At 47.1% G+C, this 21,198-nt stretch overlaps 1 protein-coding gene across 6 annotated transcripts in view; it reads left to right on the forward strand.

Moving 5' to 3' along the window:
- RREB1 (ras responsive element binding protein 1) overlaps nucleotides 1-21,198 on the forward strand; it is a 180,435-nt gene that overhangs the window by 146,789 nt on the left and 12,448 nt on the right. For all 6 annotated transcript variants that reach the window (XM_037158663.2, XM_037158662.2, XM_037158660.2 and 3 more), the window contains 2 exons: nucleotides 11,320-11,509; nucleotides 12,698-15,614. In XM_037158663.2, coding sequence (XP_037014558.2) covers nucleotides 11,320-11,509; nucleotides 12,698-15,614 — 3,107 coding nt within the window. The remainder of the gene's footprint in view (nucleotides 1-11,319; nucleotides 11,510-12,697; nucleotides 15,615-21,198) is intronic.

The raw sequence follows: 21,198 nt of genomic DNA on the forward strand, positions 1-21,198 counted from the left end.
TCCTTTTAAATATGTTAAACCTTGCAACATTTACATCTAGGGTTTTATGCCACTCTTTGGGTGCCCCATTCCAGTGGAATAAATAGAAGAGTCAAATTCCGGGACTTGTCCCAGGTACTATTTATTTCACAGAAAACATGAAAGCAGGTTGTCCTTCAAGACTCTGTTGTTATAAAGAGCTACTTTTATCTAATTTTGCTTTTGTAAAGATTGGGAAAACTGAGTGGCTATTTCATTTGGTTTGAGTCCTGCCTACCAAAATTTTGTAATCCATCTGTATTGAAAGCCAGATATTTAAAAGTTTGAAGGGACTTGATAACCTTCAAAGACTAGAACTGCACATCATTTTCCTTAAGTCATTGGAGAAACCTGAGATTCTAAAGAGGTGTGTTCACTGATGTTTGAAATTTGCCAAAGCATTCTTTTGAAAATACGTTTGACATAGGGGAAATTATTATTTTTTTCACCCTTTCTTGATGATGGGGTCATCAAGAGACACCATCATTTGTCTGTCCCTAAACTGCCACAATGGTAGACTTGATAGAATGATAGCAAAGTCAGGCACCCAAAGTGTATTGCTTTGGGCCACTCTGGAGAGCTTTTCTGTTGACTTGGGGGTTTTCATCTTGTTCTGGAGGGTGAGGGTTGAGGTCACCAGATGAATAAAATGTCACTGTAATAAGCACTGGGAGGAGCTAAGCCCAAAATTGTTTAGCTATAGGTGTGTGTGTGTATATATATGTGTGTGTGTGTATATATATATATATATATATATACATATATATATGTATATATATATATAGTTTAAGCTTTTTAAAAAGATTTTATGTTTATTTTTAGAGAGAGGGGAAGGGGGGAGAAAGGGAGAGAAACATCAATGTGTGAGAGAAACATGGATCAGTTGCCTCCCACACACCCCCAGCTTGGGACCTGGCCCACAACCCAGGCGTGTGCCTTGACCAGAAATCGAACCTGTAACCTTTCTATTTGCAGACCAGCACTCAGTCCACCAAGGCATACCAGCCGGGGAGGGGCGGGCTGGGGGGCGCTATTTGGTACGTTTTGGTGGCCTTGTTTTCCACTTCTATAAATCCCATTGCTGATGAATTTGCCTTCAGGCCTGACTCTTAATCTTTGATGTGTAAACATGCTCCCGCCCATTTTTACAGGTTTGGGAATGTGGTTTGGAAGCTTGATAGGGCTTATCAGGGCTGATACCTTTACTGGTGACAGTTACTCCTGTTGGTCCTGCTGTGAGCCACCCAAACGGCTGGCGCTACCGGGTCTCCCCACCTCACTCCGTGCGCAGAACGCCCGCACTGGAGGAGCACGCCTGCCACGCTGCACTTCTACCCCAGTCCAGAGTCACACGGTTTTCTCAGGGAAAAAAAAAACAAACAGGCATCAGGGCACCTCATTAGGCAAGCTGTGGTACACGTTCGTTCTCGATTCAGTGAGTTTAAAATTTTAACTTTATTTTTTAAGACTAGTCGTGGATCTGGCTATGAACAAGAACATCACTAATTTGCAGTAAAGTCCTTTGAGAATTGACAGGACTAACCTTCAGCTGACAAAGAAGAGTTTTGTTTTGGTTTTTTTTTTGGCCTAACAGCTGTGGCTTAACTCCAACCTCACCTTGTCAGCCCTGGCTGGCAGATTAGGCCCCTCTGTGGCTTCAGGGCCATGGCAGTCCACCATTCTTGTGGGAGTCAGACTTTACCATGGTAACCTTATGCTTTGTAGCCCAGCCAATGTTAAGTTCAGAGCCCGTGTGCTATGGGATTTTGTTTGTTTTGTTTGATTTCCAAAAGAGAAGGGACAAGAAAGGCTCAAGTATATGCTAAAGGCTCTTTCTGGTCAGGCACCTCCCTCCAGCCCCCAGCGTTGACAGAACCCCCCCCCACTGCCCCTCTTCCCCCATCCTCCCCCCCCCCCCGTCCTGCCATACCAGGGGCCACAGTGAAACTGGGCTCACCACCCATGCTGCCCCGGGAGCACTCTCCCACCCCCAGACCCCCACTCACCCTCTCCTATGTGTTTTTCACCCCTACCCATGCCCCTTCAATGACATTACAAGTGGCACTGAGGAAGAGCCAAGATAAGTTGCAGGCAGCTGCTTTTCCCCCCCTGCTATTCAAGAGAGCTCAACTGTGCATGCCCCCCAGAGTCCAGCTTCTCATTTCCACCCACCCCCAGAGCTGCTGGATCCCCTGCCCCAGTCACAGGGACCACCTCGAGGGCGCAGGGCCAGGCCTGGGGTGTCGCATGTGGCAAGGTGGGGGGGGGGGCTAAAATTTATTTTAGTATTCTAAATTAAGTTTCATACTCTCTTGTAGAACCACTTGCTAACATGTGCTGGAACTCAGGAGCTTTCTGGGTGACATAGGCTGAACCCTTGGGGGACAGAAGCACTGTTGACATGAGCAGATGATTTGGTGTTCATTTGCAGGGACCATCCTTTTGTAGGTTGAGACGAGCTGAATGCCCACAGTAGCTTTCATTCCTGTGTCTATGGAATCTCACCTTTACTCAAATTGTTCTTTGCAGGTTTTCCACTGATGAATTTTTGTTTTCCTTAGAGTAACCTATTTCCATGTGTGATTTTAAAAAAAGAGGAAGCAAGTTTTGGTTTTAGAAGAGTCGATGGACTTTTATTAATCTGTTTAAATCCTACAACTAGACACACTTTCTCCCAAATGCATTTGTCCTACTGAGAGGAAAGTCAGTTTCCATTTTGGAAAAGTTACCCTCAGTTTACCACCTAGGGCCATCTCTGTTTCCAGAAAATCAGAAAACAGCCTCTTAGGTTTGTAAAATTCCCTCCGGCACATGGTCAGAATCACTTGCAAAATGAAGTCATCCTGCAGGGCTCCCCTCTCCGACTCTTAAGTACAGTCCTCCAATGACATATTTTGCAATTGTGCTATTCACAAGTTCTGGCAGAGTCGAGAGATCCCCCAAACTAGGGGAGAGTTGTGAGGACCACCTGACCCCAGTGGCTGTGACCTTTATGAAGATAGGCCCAAGTAAGGTTAGCAAAAACCCCAGGAACTGTGCCTGCACCGGTTCTGCATCCAGCTGCATCGCTGACAATTTACAGTGACCTTCAGTGTCTTTGAAGAGCTGCTCAGAAGCGAAGTTGCAGAGCATTCTCCCTGGGGCCCTGAGGGGGCGCTGGTTGAACTGGGGTGTCTCCGACTGACAACGGCTGATCAAAATGTTCCTGGGTGATGGGTGTCCACACCGGTTTTATTTTAGGTCTGTCGGCAGGTGCCCAGTGTGAGAGGGGAGGTATTGTTTTTCTATGGGTGTCTTTTCCTTCCTTTTAACCAGCCTTGTGAAGTGCTTTTGGTTTCAAAGCAGTTTTTTTTTTCTCTGCCACTTTCAAGCAACGTGTTTGTGAGATAACATGCTATATCTTTTCAAAAGTGAAACGGGAGCCCCATGGTTGAAATCCCATGAAGACAGAGGTGTGAAGTTGTAGATCTAGGGCCTCATTTAGACGTTGTTAGAAGTCTCTGAGTGTGTGTGCCGGCTTCTCTCAGTGATCTGTGGCTCCGGGTGGGGCAGCAGGGGTGACGGGGAAGCAGGTGTTGTAGGTGGGACAGACGGCTGGCCAGGAAGAACATGCATTTCTCCCCAGGAACCTCAGGCTTAAACAGAAGTAGCAGAAATGATGATGAAGTTCTTGAGAGTGAAAAGAGAGAACATATCCTTTTGAAATAAAAACTCCATTTTTCCTTTTGCTCTGATTGCCAGGAAATGAGCTATTCCTGATTTTTCTTCTTGTTGTTGCTATTCCTAGCAATATCAAATAATGGTTAGATTTGTAAAAGCACCTTGCAGTTCTCCAATCATTTTGTTAGCTGTTATTCATAGGAGCTCTAAAGGTCCCCATATTACAGATGAGAAAGAAAACAGGCTTAGAGAAGGAAGGGAAGGCTCTAATAGGTTGTAGCTTAAGGTGTTTATAGGTTCAAGATTCTTTCACTTAATTCTCACTATAATTTGTTTTTCAAACTTGTCTAACTATGAGTCACCTGCTGTGCTTGTTCACATACAGATTCCTAGGCCTGTTTTCTCCTTAGCCGGATTGTGATTTCTGAACAAGTTCATAAGGGGATTCTTATTTCAGGAATGTTTGTGAACTTTTACATAGCAAGCAACTAAAATGCAGATGAAGTGAGTCCTGCAAGGTCACACAATTCAAACTTCCCCGCCCAGTGTCTCTGCTCCCTGGGCCGATCCCCCTGCCAGTCCACACCTGTGTCCACAGGGGACACAGCACTGTGGTTGACACTGATTTATTCTGTTATGTGTTTACTGAGCACCTACTATGTGTGAACTTCTGTCCTAGAAGCCAAAAACAAGAGAGATTATAAACTGAATTAGAGAATAGAGGAAGAGATAGACATGTGATGAAGACTTAGTCTTACTGAAAATTCATTGCTACAGTAGAAGTGCAGCAAATTCTGATTGCCCTATTAAGAGGGACCCTCCAGTGTTTTGTCTTGTTTTTTAATATATTTTATTGATTATACTACCAGAGTTGTCCCATTTTTCCTCCCTTTATTCCTCTCCACCCTGCACCCCTCTCCCACCCGCACTCCTGCCCCTTAGTTCATATCCTTGGGTCATACATATAAGTTCGTTGGCTCCTACATTTCTTATACTATTCTTAACCTCCCCCTGTCTATTTTGTACCTGCCATTTATGCTTCCTATTCCCTGTACCTTTTCCCCATCCCCCCATGCCCCTCCCCTCTGGTAACCCTCTATGTGGTGTCCATTTCTGTGATTCTGTTCCTATTCTAGTTGTTTGCTTAGTTTGTTTTTGTTTTTGTATTTTTTAGGTTCAGTTATTGATAGTTGTAAGTCATTTTACTGTTCATATTTTTTATCTTCTTAGGTAAGTCCCTTTACCATTTTACCATTTCATGTAATAAGGGCTTGGTGATGATGAACTCCTTTAATTTTACCTTATCTGGGAAACATTTTATCTACCCTTCCATTCTAAATGAAAGATTTGCTCAATAGAGCAATTTTGGATGTAGGTCCTTGCCTTTCATGACTTGGAATACTTCTTTCCAGCCCCTTCTTGCCTGTAAGGTTTCTTTTGAGAAATCAGTTGAGTGTCTAATGGGAACTCCTTTGGAGGTAACTGTCTCCTTTTCTCCTGCTGCTTTTAAGATTCTCTCCTTATCTTTCATCCTGGGTAATGTAATTATGATGTGTCTCGGTGTGTTCCTCCTCCTTGGGTCCAACTTGTTTGGGACTCTGAGCTTCCTGGACTTCCTGGAAGTCTATTTCCTTTGCCAGATTGGGGAAGTTCTCCTTTCATTATGTTTTCAAATAAGTTTTCAATGTCTTATTTTTCCTGTTCCCTCTGGCACCCCTATGATTTCGATGTTGGAACATTTGAAGTTGTCCCAGAGGTTCCTAAGCCTCTTTTCATTTTTTTGAATTCTTGTTTCTTCATTCTGTTCTGGTCAAATGTTGATTTCTTCCTTCTGGTCCAAATCATTGATGTGAGTCCCAATTCCCTTCCTGTCATTGTTGGTTCCCTGTATATCTTCCTTTATTTCACTTTTCATAGCCTTCACTTTTCCCTTTATTTTGTGACCATACTCAACCAGTTCTCTGAGCATCCTGATTACCAGTGTTTTGAACTCTGTATCTGATAGGTTGGTTGTCTCTTCATCTCTTAGTTGTATTTTTTCTGGAGCTTTGATGTGTTCTTTCATTTGGGTTTTTTTTTTGGTTTTTTTTTTTTTTTTTTGGTCTCAGCCTGCCTGTTACATAGTAAGGGGCGGAGCCTTGGGTATTCACCAGGCAGGGCAACCCATGTGGCCCATGGCTGGGTTGTGGTGCTGTATGTGGGGGAGGGGTCCAACAGGGAACAGTGCCTCTTGCTCAGCTCTCTGCCAGCTTTCAGTCACTTCCTTCTCTACCCACAAGCAAATTGGGCCCTTCTGGTGCTGATTGCCAGGTGGGTGGGTTTGTGTACATTCTAGGACCCTGCGGAGTCTCTCCAACGAACTCGCCTGTGAGGCTGGGAGTTTCTCCCACCACCACAACTCCCTCAGCTTTTTCAGTCAGAGGTTTTGAGGCTTTATTTTCCTGCATAGGAACCCTGGGTTACAAGGTCTGTCTCACTCGGCAGTTGTTCCTCCCAGTTTATTTGCACACAAATGTGGGACCACCCAGTCCACCAGTCACCACCTCACCTGCTCCACCAGCTTCCACTTCACTTGCCCAGGTCCTCTAGCCACCACCTTGCCAAGAGTCCTTTCCACCCCAGCTGCCTACCTCCACCCTTCCTACTGGTGAATGAATGTTTCTTTAACTCCTTGGTTGTCAGACTTCTATACAGTTGGATTTTCTGGCAGTTCTGGGTTTTTTTAATTTGTTTTTTAATTTGTTGTTGTCCCTCTTTCAGTTGTGTGAGGAGGCGCATAAAACCTGCTTAAGTTGCCTCTCCCACTAAATACTCATGGCCAGTAGGCTGTGCACTAGTGCAGTAGTCTCAAAAGTGGAGGGTGTTCAGAAAGATCTCTAAGGTACCAGAAAAAATAGTGAAACTCTCTTGTCTCATCCTTTAAATTTTCCTGTTTTTATATTTTGTAATGACTTGGCACATCTCATACATAATACACACACTTCTCAGTTAAACAGCCAATAGATATGAGATGCATGGTCAAAAATTTTTAATTATAAGGTGTACAGTTCACAGAGTTTGCAGCCCACTTCCGAGGCCTACCTGCTCCCCTTTTGCAGTTGACTTGCATGTTCTAAGAGTCAATATTATTTCTTCCCAACCTGTATATTTTAGGAATACTTGTAATTATTTGATATAATTTTATTGAATTTTATATAAACCACTGAAATGTTGTTTTTTGAAAAGAATAGCCTAAGTTGGGCAGACTTGTTTGAAGTCCAAACTGGACCCTTTTTTTAATTGGTGTCATCTTAAGGTGGGTAAGACACCTATAAACAATTGTGAGAAATAATCATAAAAATACAGGATTCTGGTTTAGCTTGGCTTGCAAAAATGTAGTTCCGTATTCTCCCTTAAGGAATCTAAGCTGGAAATCAAAGGTGTTATGAGTACGATTCATGCAGCAACAGCAACATGGAAGTTCACTCAATGGAAGTAGACTCACACGTACAATGGGTGAATGAGTGTACAATCAGTTATTATTCAGTGTAGTTATTTTCTGTAAAGGCAGTGTGAACACAGAATTCAGAAATATTGAACCATTGATCCTAAAGGAAACAGGGTCACAACACTCATTTTATGTGTGTTTCTGTTTAAAGACACCTTATTTAATAACTACTATTGACTCATTAACATTGACTCAGAACTGACCACACTATAACTCATGCCTGAATGAAGCTTATCTAAAACAGGTGCTTTCTCCATAAGGTACATCACAGCCATCTTGCACAGAGGAACTAGACAACACTTTAGCTCTATGCTTGGAGGCCATTTTAAACAGCAGAATCACCAACAAAAAGCACTATAAATAGACTGTGGCACTAAATAGACTGCGAGAAAGACACTTGTTTACAGTGTGAGAGCTGAAACAAGAAGACAGAGTGTCTCCTCATTTGAACTCAGCTGGGAAAGTGTGCCTAGGACAACTCAAATTTTTCACAGCACATGCACATCCATGAATGACCAAGAAAGTGCTGCAAGTACTAATTTGGGGTTTACAAGTAAATTTTAATGAACAGGCAAATTCACAAATACAGAATCCAAAAATAATGAGGATCAACTAAATGTATTTTGTCATCTGATGGTTGTTGGCGCCAATTCAGACACCAACAGGAATCCCCAATTTGGGGTGCGGCGAAGAAGGAAACTTTATTTAGTTCAAACAGCTCAACAGTAATACAGCTTGGCTGTGAAAACAGCAGTTATGCAACATCTTGCTGTGAGGCTGCTTGGGATCCAGATGTCCCCAAGACCAGGCCCTGCTTCAGCTAGGCAGCTGGCGATGGTCTGCCCCGCTCTGTGTAGGTCCGTTCTGCTACAGTGAGGAATCCGTGTTTTAGCTCAAGGCAGGGAAAGGCAGTCTTTGTGGAAGGTATGGCTCCCACAGCCAGAGGGGAGCTGGCTTGTATAGACTGGAGACCCCACCATTGGTCCCTGATTTTTCAAAATGCAGCTGCTCCGATTGGTCAGGCCTATGCAGCTCTGATTGGCTAGGGAAAGCCTTGGTCCTATTGGTTGAAATAGGATTCCAGGAAACCCTAATAAGGGCTGGTTCTGGCTGCAGCAACACAGTGCAGGCAGGCAGTTCTGTGCAGAGACTGGTAGCTTAGGGAGGAGGCTTCTCTTCTATGTGCAATTTGTGTGAAAAGCCCCTGTGCATAAATGGCTGCTAGGCTCTGCTTACACTTATTTATTTATTTATTTATTTATTTATTTATTTATTTATTTATTTATTTTATTGGCCCAGTTAGAAACCAGGAGTCCTTCTTAGTCCTCAGTGTTCACAGTTTATTTAACTGTGTAGGTTAAGTAAGGTACTTAAGGTGTGCATGAATTATTTTCTGTGAGCCCATCCCCATCTTTACCTGACTTTGGTTAATGAGCTCCTCTCTGCAAGGCAAAGTAAGCCCTACAATTTTCACAGGGGAAAGATGAGCTTCGGAACAGGCCTTGACTTTCAGGCATGATCGAAGGATCACACAGTCATTGCATCTTACTGATGCTGTTTGTCTCACTGGTTGTTAGGATGAAATGACTTTAGGTATTTGTTGCAGTGTCCCAGCATCCAGGATAGTGCCCGGCACTGGTAAAAATTAATTTAAAACACTACAAATGTTCTACACAAAATGTATGTAGGCAGTGCTAATTATGAATTTGAGAAGTGTGTTTTAGTGTAGAGTTCAAATGGAGGATGCGTGTAGGGCGGACTGGGTTACAGCAAGTACCAAACCAGATGGCCCATAGGCTTAACCACCCGGCCCACACTGGGTGGCTCACTCTGCCTGCCTGTAAATCCCATGCCGTGAGGACTACCTGAGCCCTGGGCTGGGTGCCTCCCTCCAGGCCCCCGGCCCCTTTGTCCAGAGCATTAGCTGAAGACATAGGCTCCTTCACTTTGTCCATGTTACAGCGAGACTCGGTGTAGGGGCTTCTCTTCTGGAGTTTTTATACATTGAGCCCCAGCACACACACCTGCAAATAGTGGTTTGGACATTGTTGAAACTTGGAAAAAAAGAGTCAAAAAGTCAACCCACTCTCATTAACCGTTATTAATGAGATTTTTTATTCATTCACACCAGATGGCTATTGTTGTTTGTTGTCAATTTTTTATTTGACAGTGTAAGGGAAAGAGGTCAGTGCCCCTGACTAAATAGTCAGGTATTGTCAGTTTTAAAAATTCTTGTGGCATACCAGTTGAAACTTGCTGATCTGAAAAATTAGCAGTAATATCATAATATCTAATGTCTGGTTAGTGTTAAATTTCCCCAATTCAGATGTTTTCTGGTCCTTTCAACATAGTACAAAGCTTTCAGCAGATGATGGCATGGGGATTAGTGGCCACATGGAGCGTGTCACTGAACTTGAGCCTGGGAGGACTAAGGGTGATAGAAGAGCCAGTGCCCTTTCCAGGGCAGTAGGACAGGACAGAGTGGCAGTGGGGCTGCGAGGGTGGCAGCTCCTGGAGTAGACAGTGTGGAACTTGACAGTGTTCTGGCCAGAAAGAGCCTCGCCCGGAGTGGCTGCGACCATTCTGCTTCCCTACGTAACTGTCCCACAGTCTGTGATTTTGCCCTTTGGTACTCTGGCAGGGGATGCTTTCTGTGGTTTGAGGTTTGCCTGGTCCCGCTGCTATGAGAACTTTCAATACCTAAAGGTATTTGGGGCTCTTTGAAGCCATCTCTTCCCCAGAGCAAATGGTGAGCTTGAGCAGAATTCCCTCAAAGGCATTTCGCATTTCGAGTGGCTTGGAGGGACCCAGTATTCTAAATTTAGTTGAATGATGACAGGAGTCTTGATGGCAAGATGCAGCCGAGTTGGCAGAGGAGATAGGAGAGGCAGGCATACAGCAGGACCACACTGGCCATGTCCTGCCTGTGTGTAATGAAGGAGGCAGAGTTGCACATACTTGGCACTTCTTTCATCACCAGATGAAAATGAGCTTAGCTGCTTCACAGGTGACTTCATTATCTCTTTATTTCCGAAGAAGAATTTCAAAGCAAAAAAAGTTGCCACTAAGGTGTATGCAGTGTTGCTTTATTCCTCTGTGCTCCACATTCTTTCTCTGTAAAGCAATAATAGGACCTGCCTTGGAGGTTTTGTGTGGGACAGATGCACATACACATGGAAGTGCTGGGATGATGCTTGGCACCTGGTGATAGCCCCATGTGGCTCAGTGATGGTACAGATTTTCAACTCGTGTGCCACAAGAATTTTTAAAACATACAGCACTTGACTGTTTAGTCAGGGACCTTGACCTCTTTCTCCTTACATTGTCAAATAAAAAAATGACAACAGCCAACATAACAATAGCCATGTGGTATGGATGATTCAAAATTATACCTACCGTATTTTTCAAACTATAAGACATACTCCCCCCATATTTGGGAGGAAAGGGGGGTTGCGTCTTATAGTCCAAGTGTAGCTTGCCTGACTCGCTGTGGCAGGGTGGGGCGTTCTATGCTATTTGCGTTATTAAGTATTTTACCACATTTTTTTTCTATTTTCTTTCTCTAAAACCTAGGTGCATTTTATGGTCTGGTGCATCTTACAGTCCAAAAATTTAGTATATTTTTGTCAGATCAGCAAAAAAATATTTTTTAGTGTGCTGCAGAATTTTAGTAGTTTGTGCGTGCCATGAAAACATATCCTGGATATTCATCCTGATCACATGCCAGGGATGTTGCTGTGATTGCTCAAAATATGTAATTCTGTGCCTTTTGACTTTCAAACATGTTTTATGATCAGGAGCCGCTGAGCAGAGAGAGGGAGAAAGACCTATGAAATGATCCCTCTGTGGGACATAATTCGGGTAAGAGTGAGTAGGCCCGCCACAGTGTATACACCCATGCTGTCTGCAAAGCTTCGATATCCAAGTAGTTAGGGTATAATTTTTTTTAAAGGAAGAGGGTTTCGTTGCTAACCATGAGCAGACTGGCTTCTCGATGTCATATTATTTCTAATATTTTCATTTATTATAATGATATGTTATTTTGTTTTTATCAACTAAAAAATGAAGCAACCAAAAAACGCAATAGGACTAATGGACAGATGGAGATTCTGGCTTGGCTGCCTCCTTATATCCTGTCCTTTTCTTCCTCCCAGATGTGACATCTGCTGCGTCACCTTTCGGACACATCGGGGATTGCTGCGCCACAATGCACTTGTCCACAAACAGCTTCCCAGAGATGCGATGGGAAGGCCTTTCATCCAGAACAACCCTTCCATTCCTGCTGGCTTCCACGACTTGGGATTCACTGACTTCTCCTGCAGGAAATTTCCTCGGATTTCTCAGGTATGCTCATTGGCCAGCAGAACCAGCAGCCTCCTCCTCCATGGTCCCCGTAGTTGGACTTCACTTCCTCACCCTGAGGTTCCCTTTTCTTAAAAAATGAGGTCCATTGGGTTTTTCTTCTAACACCACCTTTTCTCTTGAAATTCGGTTTGACCCTTCTAGTCTTCTTTGAGTTGCTGTATTGAGAAGCATAGGTGGCCTTTCATTTTTTGAATTTCAGATTCATTTGTATCTGAGTCTAGCCCATCCGTGCTTTTGCCTGTTCTTCAGGCACTTGGATTTAAAATTATGAATTGTTCACCACCCCAATCAGAACAGAATTTGTTATTTTCTTAATGTTTCTTTAATTATATTTCAAGCTAAATATTTTTCAGCATTACAGTTTTTGTAAAAAATGTTTTGGGTCTTTAATTAACCTGAGTTATATATATATTCTATGCTTATAAAGCACCTGCTAAAAGAACTTTGAATCTACTTTTTTTTCCAAATTTTTAAAAATTGAGTCCTGGCTAGCGTGGGTCGGTGGATTGAGTACAGACCTGTGAACCAAAAGGCCACAGGTTCGATCACTCTCAGGGCGTAAGCCTAGGTTGCAAGCCAGGTCCCCATCTGGGGGCGTGGGAGAGGCAACCTGTCACATCGATGTTTCTTTCTCTCCCTTTCTTTCTGCCTTCCCCTCTCTCTAAAAATACAAGTAAATAAAGTCTTTTTAAAAATTGAGATAGAAGATAAGTGAATGAAATTCTCACCATCCGTAAGCCTCAAGTTCAGTTCCAGATGTAGGCACGCGTCTGTGTGCGCCCACATAACCCAGGTGGCACTCCCCCCTCTCCTGACAGCACAGAGACAGCTGCTTCTCCACTGACGCTAGGTAGTCCCCACGGTTGCAGGGCACCTGTTTTTAAAAGGAAAATCCTGCCGTTATGGTATTATTACTTCACTATACCTCATTGTTTGTCTGCAGAGATATCCTGGAAGTTGATGTCATTCAAGGAAACATGATTCTTAAGGTGTTTGTGGGGTTTTTTTTTTCCTTAATTCAATCCAGGAGTTAGTGATCAGGGAAAGGTAGCTCCATGTACATTGAGGAGAAAGCTGGATCCTGGGGCAGCCATGCAACAGATACTTTCTGCATCTCAGTTTGGTGAAGATTTTTAAATCCTCCTCTCTGTTTTCTTGCTTTTGCAGGCCTGGTGTGAGACCAACCTGCGCAGGAGCATCAGCGAGCAGCACCGTTTTGTCTGTGACGTCTGTGACAAGGCATTCCCCATGCTGTCCTCGCTCACCCTGCACAAGCAGTCCCACATCACTGGGGACCAGGGACGGGAAAGGCTGCAAGCCAAGATCGTATCTGGTGACACCCTGGACCAGAAGGTTTTCCTGGCCTTGCTGGGCCTGCAGCACACCAAAGATGTCAGGCCTATCCTGGCCGAGGAGCCCCTGCCAGATGACAACCAAGCAATACAGCTCCAGACACTCAAGTGTCAGCTACCTCAGGACCCTGGCTGCACCAACATGCTGAGGCTGTCTCCTTTTGAAGCCTCTTCCCTGGGCGGTTCTCTCACGGTCCTCCCAGCTACCAAGGAGAACATGAAGCACCTGTCTCTGCAGCCCTTCCAAAAAGGCTTCATCATCCAGCCTGACAGTAGTATTGTGGTCAAGCCCATCTCCGGGGAGTCGGCCATTGAGCTGGCTGACATCCAGCAGATCCTGAAGATGGCAGCCTCAGCACCCCCTCAGATCAGTCTTCCACCTCTATCCAAGGCCCCTGTCACCCCTTTGCAGGCGATTTTCAAACACATGCCCCCTCTGAAGCCAAAGCCCTTGGTCACACCACGGACAGTGGTAGCCACCTCAACACCACCCCCTCTCATCAATGCTCAGCAGGCCTCCCCCGGCTGTATCAGTCCCAGCCTGCCCCCGCCACCCCTGAAGCTCCTCAAAGGCTCAGTGGAGGTGGCCTCCAATGCCCACCTGCTGCAGGCCAACTCTGGGGCCCAGCCACACACGGCCATGCAGCTATTCCTGCAGCAGCCAGGCATGGAGCTACCGGCCCAGGCGGAGATGAAGACACAGTTGGAGCAGGACAGCATCATTGAGGCCCTGCTGCCACTGAGCATGGACACCAAGATCAAGCAGGAGATCACAGAGGGAGACCTCAAGGCCATCATGACGGGTCCCGGCAGCAAGAAATCTCCAGCCATGCGCAAGGTGCTCTACCCGTGCCGATTCTGCAACCAGGTGTTTGCCTTCTCGGGGGTGCTGCGTGCGCACGTGCGCTCCCACCTGGGCATCTCTCCCTACCAGTGTAACATCTGTGACTACATTGCAGCCGACAAGGCTGCGCTCATCCGCCACCTGCGCACACACAGCGGTGAGCGGCCCTATATCTGCAAGATCTGCCACTACCCCTTCACTGTCAAGGCCAACTGTGAGCGGCACCTGCGCAAGAAGCACCTCAAGGCCACCCGCAAGGACATTGAGAAGAACATCGAGTATGTGACCAGCAGCGCGGCTGAGATGGTAGATGCCTTCTGTTCCCCAGACACAGTGTGCCGGCTGTGCGGAGAGGACCTGAAGCACTACCGCGCCCTGCGCATCCACATGCGCTCGCACTGTGGCCCCGGCCTGGGCAGCTACCCCAAAAGCCACAAGCCTTTCGAGTGCAAGGAGTGCAGCGCCGCCTTCTCAGCCAAGCGCAACTGCATCCACCACATCCTTAAGCAGCACCTGCACGTGCCAGAGCATGACATTGAGAGCTACGTCCTGGCAGCGGATGGCCTGAGCCCCAAGGAGACCCCCTCTGCCGAAGCCTCGGGGAGGATGGAGGAGGGCAGCGGGGCTTTTGGTGAGCACAGATCCCTTGCCACCTTCCTGGAGTCCCAGAACGGCTATCTTCATGGGAACCCCACCCAGCCACCACCCCCCCATGTCACCATCAAGTTGGAGCCCACCAGCAACTTCTCAGTAGACTTCAATGAGCCCCTGGACTTCTCCCAGAAGGGCCTGGCCCTGGTCCAAGTGAAGCAGGAAAACACAGCCTTGTTCCTGAGCCCTTCTTCCTCAGCCCCGTATGACTGCTCCATGGAGCCCATTGACCTGTCTGTCCCCAAGAACTTCAGAAGAGGAGACAAGGATTCTGCTGCTCCTGGTGAAGCCAAGAAGCCTGAGCAAGAACCAGGGAGCAGGGAGCAATCCTCTCCCTGTCCACCCCTGTGCCCTACTCTGCCAGTGACCTTGGGCCCCAGCGGGATCTTGGAAAAACCTTTGGCCCTTTCAGCAGCAGCCTCGGCAGCCACTGCTCCAGAAAGCCATGCTCAGCCGCTGCAGGGCTCCGTTCAGGTCGCTGTCCCCATTTACCCATCAGCCGTCATCAACAGCTCCCCTCTCTTGGGCAATTCCGCCCTCATAAGCAGCCCGGCCTTGTTGCGGCCCCTACGTCCCAAGCCCCCCTTGCTCTTGCCAAAGCCACCGGTGACAGAAGAGCTTCCCCCACTGGCCTCCATCGCCCAGATCATCTCATCTGTGTCCTCAGCCCCCACCTTGCTGAAAACCAAGGTGGCTGACCCAGGGCCCACAAGCACTGGCAGTAACACCACAGCTTCGGACAGCTTAGGAGACACCGTCGCCAAAGCGGCCAGTGCCCCCACCAACACCACCAGCCCAAAAGAACCCAGCGACCCACCCACTGCTGCCAGCAGTCCAGAGGAGGCTTCGCCCACGGAGCAGGGGCCAGTCGGCTTGTCAAAGAGGAGGGGCCGGAAAAGGGGGCTGAGGAGCCGACCACGCACCAGTAGTGGTGGGGTGGACCTGGACTCCAGCGGGGAATTTGCCAGCATTGAGAAGATGCTGGCCACCACAGACACCAACAAGTTCAGTCCATTCCTGCAGACAGCGGAGGATGATGCTCAGGACGAGGCGGCCAGCGCTGCCACTGACCACAATGGGCCCAGTGATGAAGAACAGGGCGGCCCCCCGGAAGACAAGCTGCTGAGGGCAAAGCGGAACTCCTACGCCAACTGCCTGCAGAAGATCAACTGTCCCCACTGCCCCCGCGTCTTCCCTTGGGCCAGCTCCCTCCAGAGGCACATGCTGACACACACTGGTAAGAGCCCACCAGCCTGTGGGTGCGACTTCCCGGCAGGGAGACTGGCCCGGGTGAGAGGGAGAGTGAGGAGTGGTTTGAAAGTGTGAGACCCTTTTCTCGTGGCGCTGTTCCCAGTTTCTCTTCCTCCTCAGTCTCAGAAGCAGGGGGGTTGCCTGCGGAGGCCATGTGCTCACGTAACCAGAATGACGGGTTCCTATTGTGTGAGCCCTCTGAGGGCTGCTGGTGAGGGGAGGTGTAAAAAGTAAGGTTCTTAGGTGACAGATGGTCCCAGACCCATCAGTCACTCACTGCCGTGCATCCCATCCCTGCAGTGAGGTCATCCACGTGGTTACCCGTGGGAGGCAGCTGGGGAGAAACGGGACTTTGTGTTAAGACCACGCAACTCTCCATTGTAATGTACTGCATAATTATACAGGGTTTGTGTCATTGAACAAAGGGTAAGTTGGGCAGGATCCTCCACCTTTAACTATTTGGATAACCCAGATATTTACCAGATAGTACCTAAAACCAAATAAAATGGTATGTGGTACAGAATTGCCGGATAAACTACAGGAAGCCAATTAAATTCTAATTTCATATAAGTAAATGACAAATAATTTTAATATAAATATTTTTTCATCCGGTATCTGGGATATACTAAAAACTTATGTGGTGTTCACCTGAAATTCAGATGTAACTGGGTGACTTGTATTTCTAGTTGCGAGGTCTGCAACCCTAGGCGGTGAGGAGGCTTGTGGTGGTGTGAGGGGACAGTGGTGGGAGCAGGGTGTAGGCCATGCTCGTCACCCAGGTAGAAACACTTCATTCGGGTTGGTCATCACTTGAAGCTTCGGAGAAGCCCACACAGGGTGGCCGTTCCCGTGAATTGCAGGGGCAGAGAGGATGCAGAGGGGGGGTGGGAGGGGAGCGCAAGCTGTGGGGTCTTTCTAAGGCTGGTGGTCACGCAGATGTGGCATTTCTCTCCGGGCGGTGGTATCCGGTGACGGCATGTCAGGCCAGCATGTCCCCAGAAGACTTGTTTAACAGGAACCAGAACTCCTAGGCTTGTGAAGTGTGTGCTGCATTTTCAGGCTGTCAGTTATCTCCATCGGAAACCACTGAGGCCTAACAGAGAAGTAATAGTTCTGATGAAGGGAGCAGTTGGGAAGAGGATATGCATCTTAAAGAGAAGTTGCCCCACACGGTCTGTCTTGCTACCCTTTTCGGGTGACACTTTTGGTCACCTGCAGAGTCTGGAGAAGGGAGTATTTCTGCTCCCACTTTTTAGAAGGCAGGTGGTCTGGACCTGACAGTGAGCGTGGCTCATGCTCCGCCTCCCTCTTCCCCTCACGGTCAGCCTCCCCACCTCCTCCCTCCAGCTGGGAGTCCTGCGCTCAGTAGGTGGATCCCATGCCCATTGCCCTCAGATGAGCCTTTTATTCCTGGACGTTCTCCTCCTAGCAAACGGTCGGTCTCCCCAGGAGGACTGCTGAGGCCAGGAACTCCTTTCAAGAGTCATGCCCATGTCTTTGAAGATGTCTGATACAAGTTCCCATTTGTGAATCCAGTCATTTTGATTGCATGGCTTTTGAATGCCAAAAATTGTCTAGTTGGTTTAAAATCTGGCAGCATCTGAAACCAAGCAAGGAAGATGGGAGGGTTGTTGGAGACAGGGTAGGGAGGGCGGGTACATAGAAACATGTTCTGCCACTTCTCCGTGCTGTGCCTACACCTGTCGTGGCTGTCTGTTTAGGCCCATCCCTGACATCCTGTCACACTGTGTTCTTGCAGTGAGGCTGTAGGCCTTGACCCTTGTGAGGAGCACTCAGGGTTGGTAGAGAAGGTTTTCAGAGCTAGTCTTCCTCATTCTCCCATGAGGGCGATGATGTCCACATTTTGCCATGAGGAAGTGGAGGTTTAGAAAGGCCAACTTGCTTATGGTCATATGAGCAATGAACAATTAGCAGAGCTAGAGTTCAAAGCCAAGGTCAAGATCCCTGCAAGTTCCCCACAGTCAGGGTAGTGTGGCTGCTGGTCCTCTCTCTGAACAAGTACAGTCCATGTCTCCGCCCTCCTCATGCCTGCACATGCCCGGTGAGGAACTCTGAACAGGTCTGAGAAGGGAGAGGTTGGAAGACAGATGTGGACCAGAATGCTGTTAGCAGAGACTAATGACCACGGAAGGGTGTGAGCCACACACAGACACAAAGGTCAGCACCCATCAGGCTGTCAACTTCCTTTGCTGTGTCACTGCTTTAGCTCTCAGCTACGATCTGCCCATCACCTCTGCTAAATCCCTTTACAGAGAGCACTTGGCTGTGCCTGGTGCTGTGTTAGAACGCTGCCCATTCATCAGGTGCTGGCACTGGACAGAGCCGGGGAAGCCACCAGTCCACCCCCTCTCCCTGAGACTGCCGTCTTTCTGGTAGGCGACTCTGCTCTTGAGGAATCTCTGAGCTGCCTGTCTCCGGCTCCCCAGCTTTCTGTGACCTTCTCCCTCCAGAAACTTTCAAATAAGCCAAAGGCTCACACGAAAGGGAAATTTAACATGGACTCCGAGATGATCTCGCAAACAAGTGTTACACAGGGAAGAGGTTTGTTTTTGTTGTCGTGTTTTCATTGTAGCCTTAAAATCTAGCTGCACTGCAGCCAGAAGCTTTGGGCAACCTCCAGTTTTAGATCGCACATGGGCGAACTATGTCTGTATCTTGCCAGTCAGCTTTCTCCTGACCACTCAGCAAATGCAGAGTTATCATTGTGTCTGTCTGTTGTCTCATAGATATGTTTCCAGCCTACCCCACCACCCAGATGGGCAGCATTGGGTAAAGCAGGTGTTAAGTGTCCAACTAGGGGTTTAATGTTTCTGTGGGCAAGGGGCACCTGGTCTCGGCCCTCTCTCTGTGTGGCTCAGGTTCTAGGAATTGTGTCTTACAAGGAAGCTGGCACTGGCTGTCAGATTGCACATCCCCTTGGCGTGTTCTCCACTTGCAGCTGAATTCCCAGCCTCCGCTCCTCACCCAACCCACAGTGTCCTGTCGCTCAGGGACATTTCCTGGTTCCTTACCTTTATCTGCCTGGCCAGCATTGGGGGAGGGCAGTTCGTTGTTCCTTCCTTTTCCCCTTTGTGAGTATTTTGTGTGTTTTTAGGCTACAGGTGGAGGACTTGAGTGCCAGAAGCACACCAGTCCATTGCCGCCCTGTCCTCACCTTCTTTGTCCTCTACTGCCTTTTCCCCCACAGCACGAAGGGGCCAGGACCACGTGCCTGCCAGCTCCCACGTTCTGGGATCCTGGCTTACTCACTTTCTCACCATTGGTTTTAACACTTTTTCATTACCAGCCTGGGTCCCTGCCCACTTATCTCTCCTACCTACCGCTCATGGGCCACAGACATCACAGTTAAAATCAGTAAGATGTGCAAACCTCAATGTGTGAGTCGCTCCTGACACCAAGTGTATCTGGCTGCTTGTAACTTTCCTAAGTGGCAGCTTTGGCCCTTTCACCGAGCCAGCCCTACCCGACGTGCACCTCGGCAAACACAGAAAGAGCCCTTCCCCACATGGGCGGAGGGATGGCGGAGGGAAGTGTGAGGTGTGGAGCCACATCATGAACCTCATTCTCAGTGTCCATTCTTCTGCTCTCCGTTGCCCCGGTGCCTGCCAGATCGCCCTGTTTAGTACACAATGTCTCTTTTCCTTGTCTGGCTGTTTTGTGAGAGTGAGAACTGGCTGGCGATGGCTTTTACCAATGTGGGTGGAGGGCTGTCTCAGGTCCTGGCACAAACGTAACTCCTTGTGGTTACAGGCACATTTTAAAACATCCTTGCTAAAGCATTAATTTGTGGCAGTGCCAAGTAAATAAAATCATTTGATACTTTCCATGTAGATTACCAGTCAACAAGTTTGAAACCTGTGCAGTTACAAAACACTGAAAGAGCTCATATTTTCCTCTGTCCATGCAGTCAAAAAGCACACTGCCATTTAAAGTGTAAGATTTATGCAATGAGATGTGAATTTTTAAAGACTCCTGTTAGTGTCCCTTTGAGGATCTTCATAATTTGATGCAGTACTTTGGTGTCACTGAATTCTTGTCTGAATTTAGCATTAATATGAATCTTTATCATGGGAATCTTTATCCTGGCTGTCCAACCCAGTTATAAAAGTGAGACATTTACCAAATTAAATATTATAGAGTAAATCGTGTAATAGGTAGAAGCAAGAAACCGACTGTTCTGTCTGGAGTGAAGAGCCGTATCACACACAGTTCATAGTCACAGCCTCGGACGTGTCCTGCTCTTGGCCTAGAGCTCTCCCTGTTCTCCAGCCTCATTCAGAGACGCTGTGACGTTGCCTTTTCACAGTAAAATGCTAGCGCAAAAGCATTTTTTCTTACTTAAAACAGTCCAAATAATTAAATATTATTTTCAATTTAAAATGCTTTTAAAGCTAGTCTTTATGCAAAAGCGTGATTTTTTGTTTGTTTGTTTTATAATATTAGCAGAAACCGCCGACTGAGCTCTGCAGAGGTGAACTGGTTCCACCCCTGTCCCCACCCCTGGGTTTCTGATTCCCTGGTCTTGGACTGTTCCAGGCATCTGGTTCTTTTCCCCCCTTATTTACTTACTTACTTACTTACTTTTTATTGGATTTATTGGGATGACATTGGTTAATAAAATTATATAGATTTCAGAGATGTAATTCTGTAATACTTCATCTGTACAGGCATCCATATTTTTGAAAAGTTCCACGGGTGATTTGGAACCGTTGCCTGCAAGAGCCTGTCAGTTCAGACGGGGGGAACAGCCCCTTTCTTTGATTAGCACTGACGCTTGGACTTAGCCGGGCAGGGGTTCCGTGGTGCTGGGTCCCACAGCAGCCCTCTCGGCATGACTGGCACCTCAGGAGTTACGCGGCAGGGAGGTGATGACCCTGGTGCCTCCTTCCCCTCGGAGAAGCCCGGGAGCCGCCGTGTCCGTTGCAGTGAGTGCCCGGGCTCGTGCACCTGCACTGGTTCAGGCCTCGTTCATGGTGTCTGAGTGGTGCAGGGTTGCTGCCCTGGCTGGTGTGGCTCAGTGGATTGAGTGCCAGCCTGTAAACGGAAAGGTTGCTGGTTCAATTCCCAGTCAGGGCACATACCTGGGTTGCAGGCCAGGTCCCCATTTGAGGGTGTGCCAGAGGCAACCACACATTGATTAGATATTATCTTTCTCCTTTCCTTTTCCTTTCTTTAAAAATAAATAAAGAAAATCTTGAAAACTAAATAAACAGTGCAGGTTGACCTTCCTGACAGTTCTTCATTTTTCCCAATTGTCATAATCAAATTCCATCAGCTGACCCAAAAGTGTCCTTTTGAGCTACTTTTTTCTAGTCTGTAATCCAGTTTGGATTCATGCATGGCATTTAGCATCATGCTTTTTAAAAATTATTTTATGATTATTTTTCATTCCCAACTCCCCTTCCCTTTAGCAACCATCAGCTTGTTCTCTGTGGGTCTGTTTCTGTCTTGTTTATTCATTTGCTTTGTTTAGATTCCACATCTAAGTGAAATCATACAATATGTGTCTTTGTCTGACTTATATCACTTAGCTGAATAATATTCTGCTG

This window comes from Artibeus jamaicensis, unplaced genomic scaffold (assembly GCF_021234435.1).
Source record: "Artibeus jamaicensis isolate MK-2021 breed Jamaican fruit bat unplaced genomic scaffold, CSHL_Jam_final contig_335, whole genome shotgun sequence".
Taxonomy (NCBI): domain Eukaryota; kingdom Metazoa; phylum Chordata; class Mammalia; order Chiroptera; family Phyllostomidae; genus Artibeus; species Artibeus jamaicensis.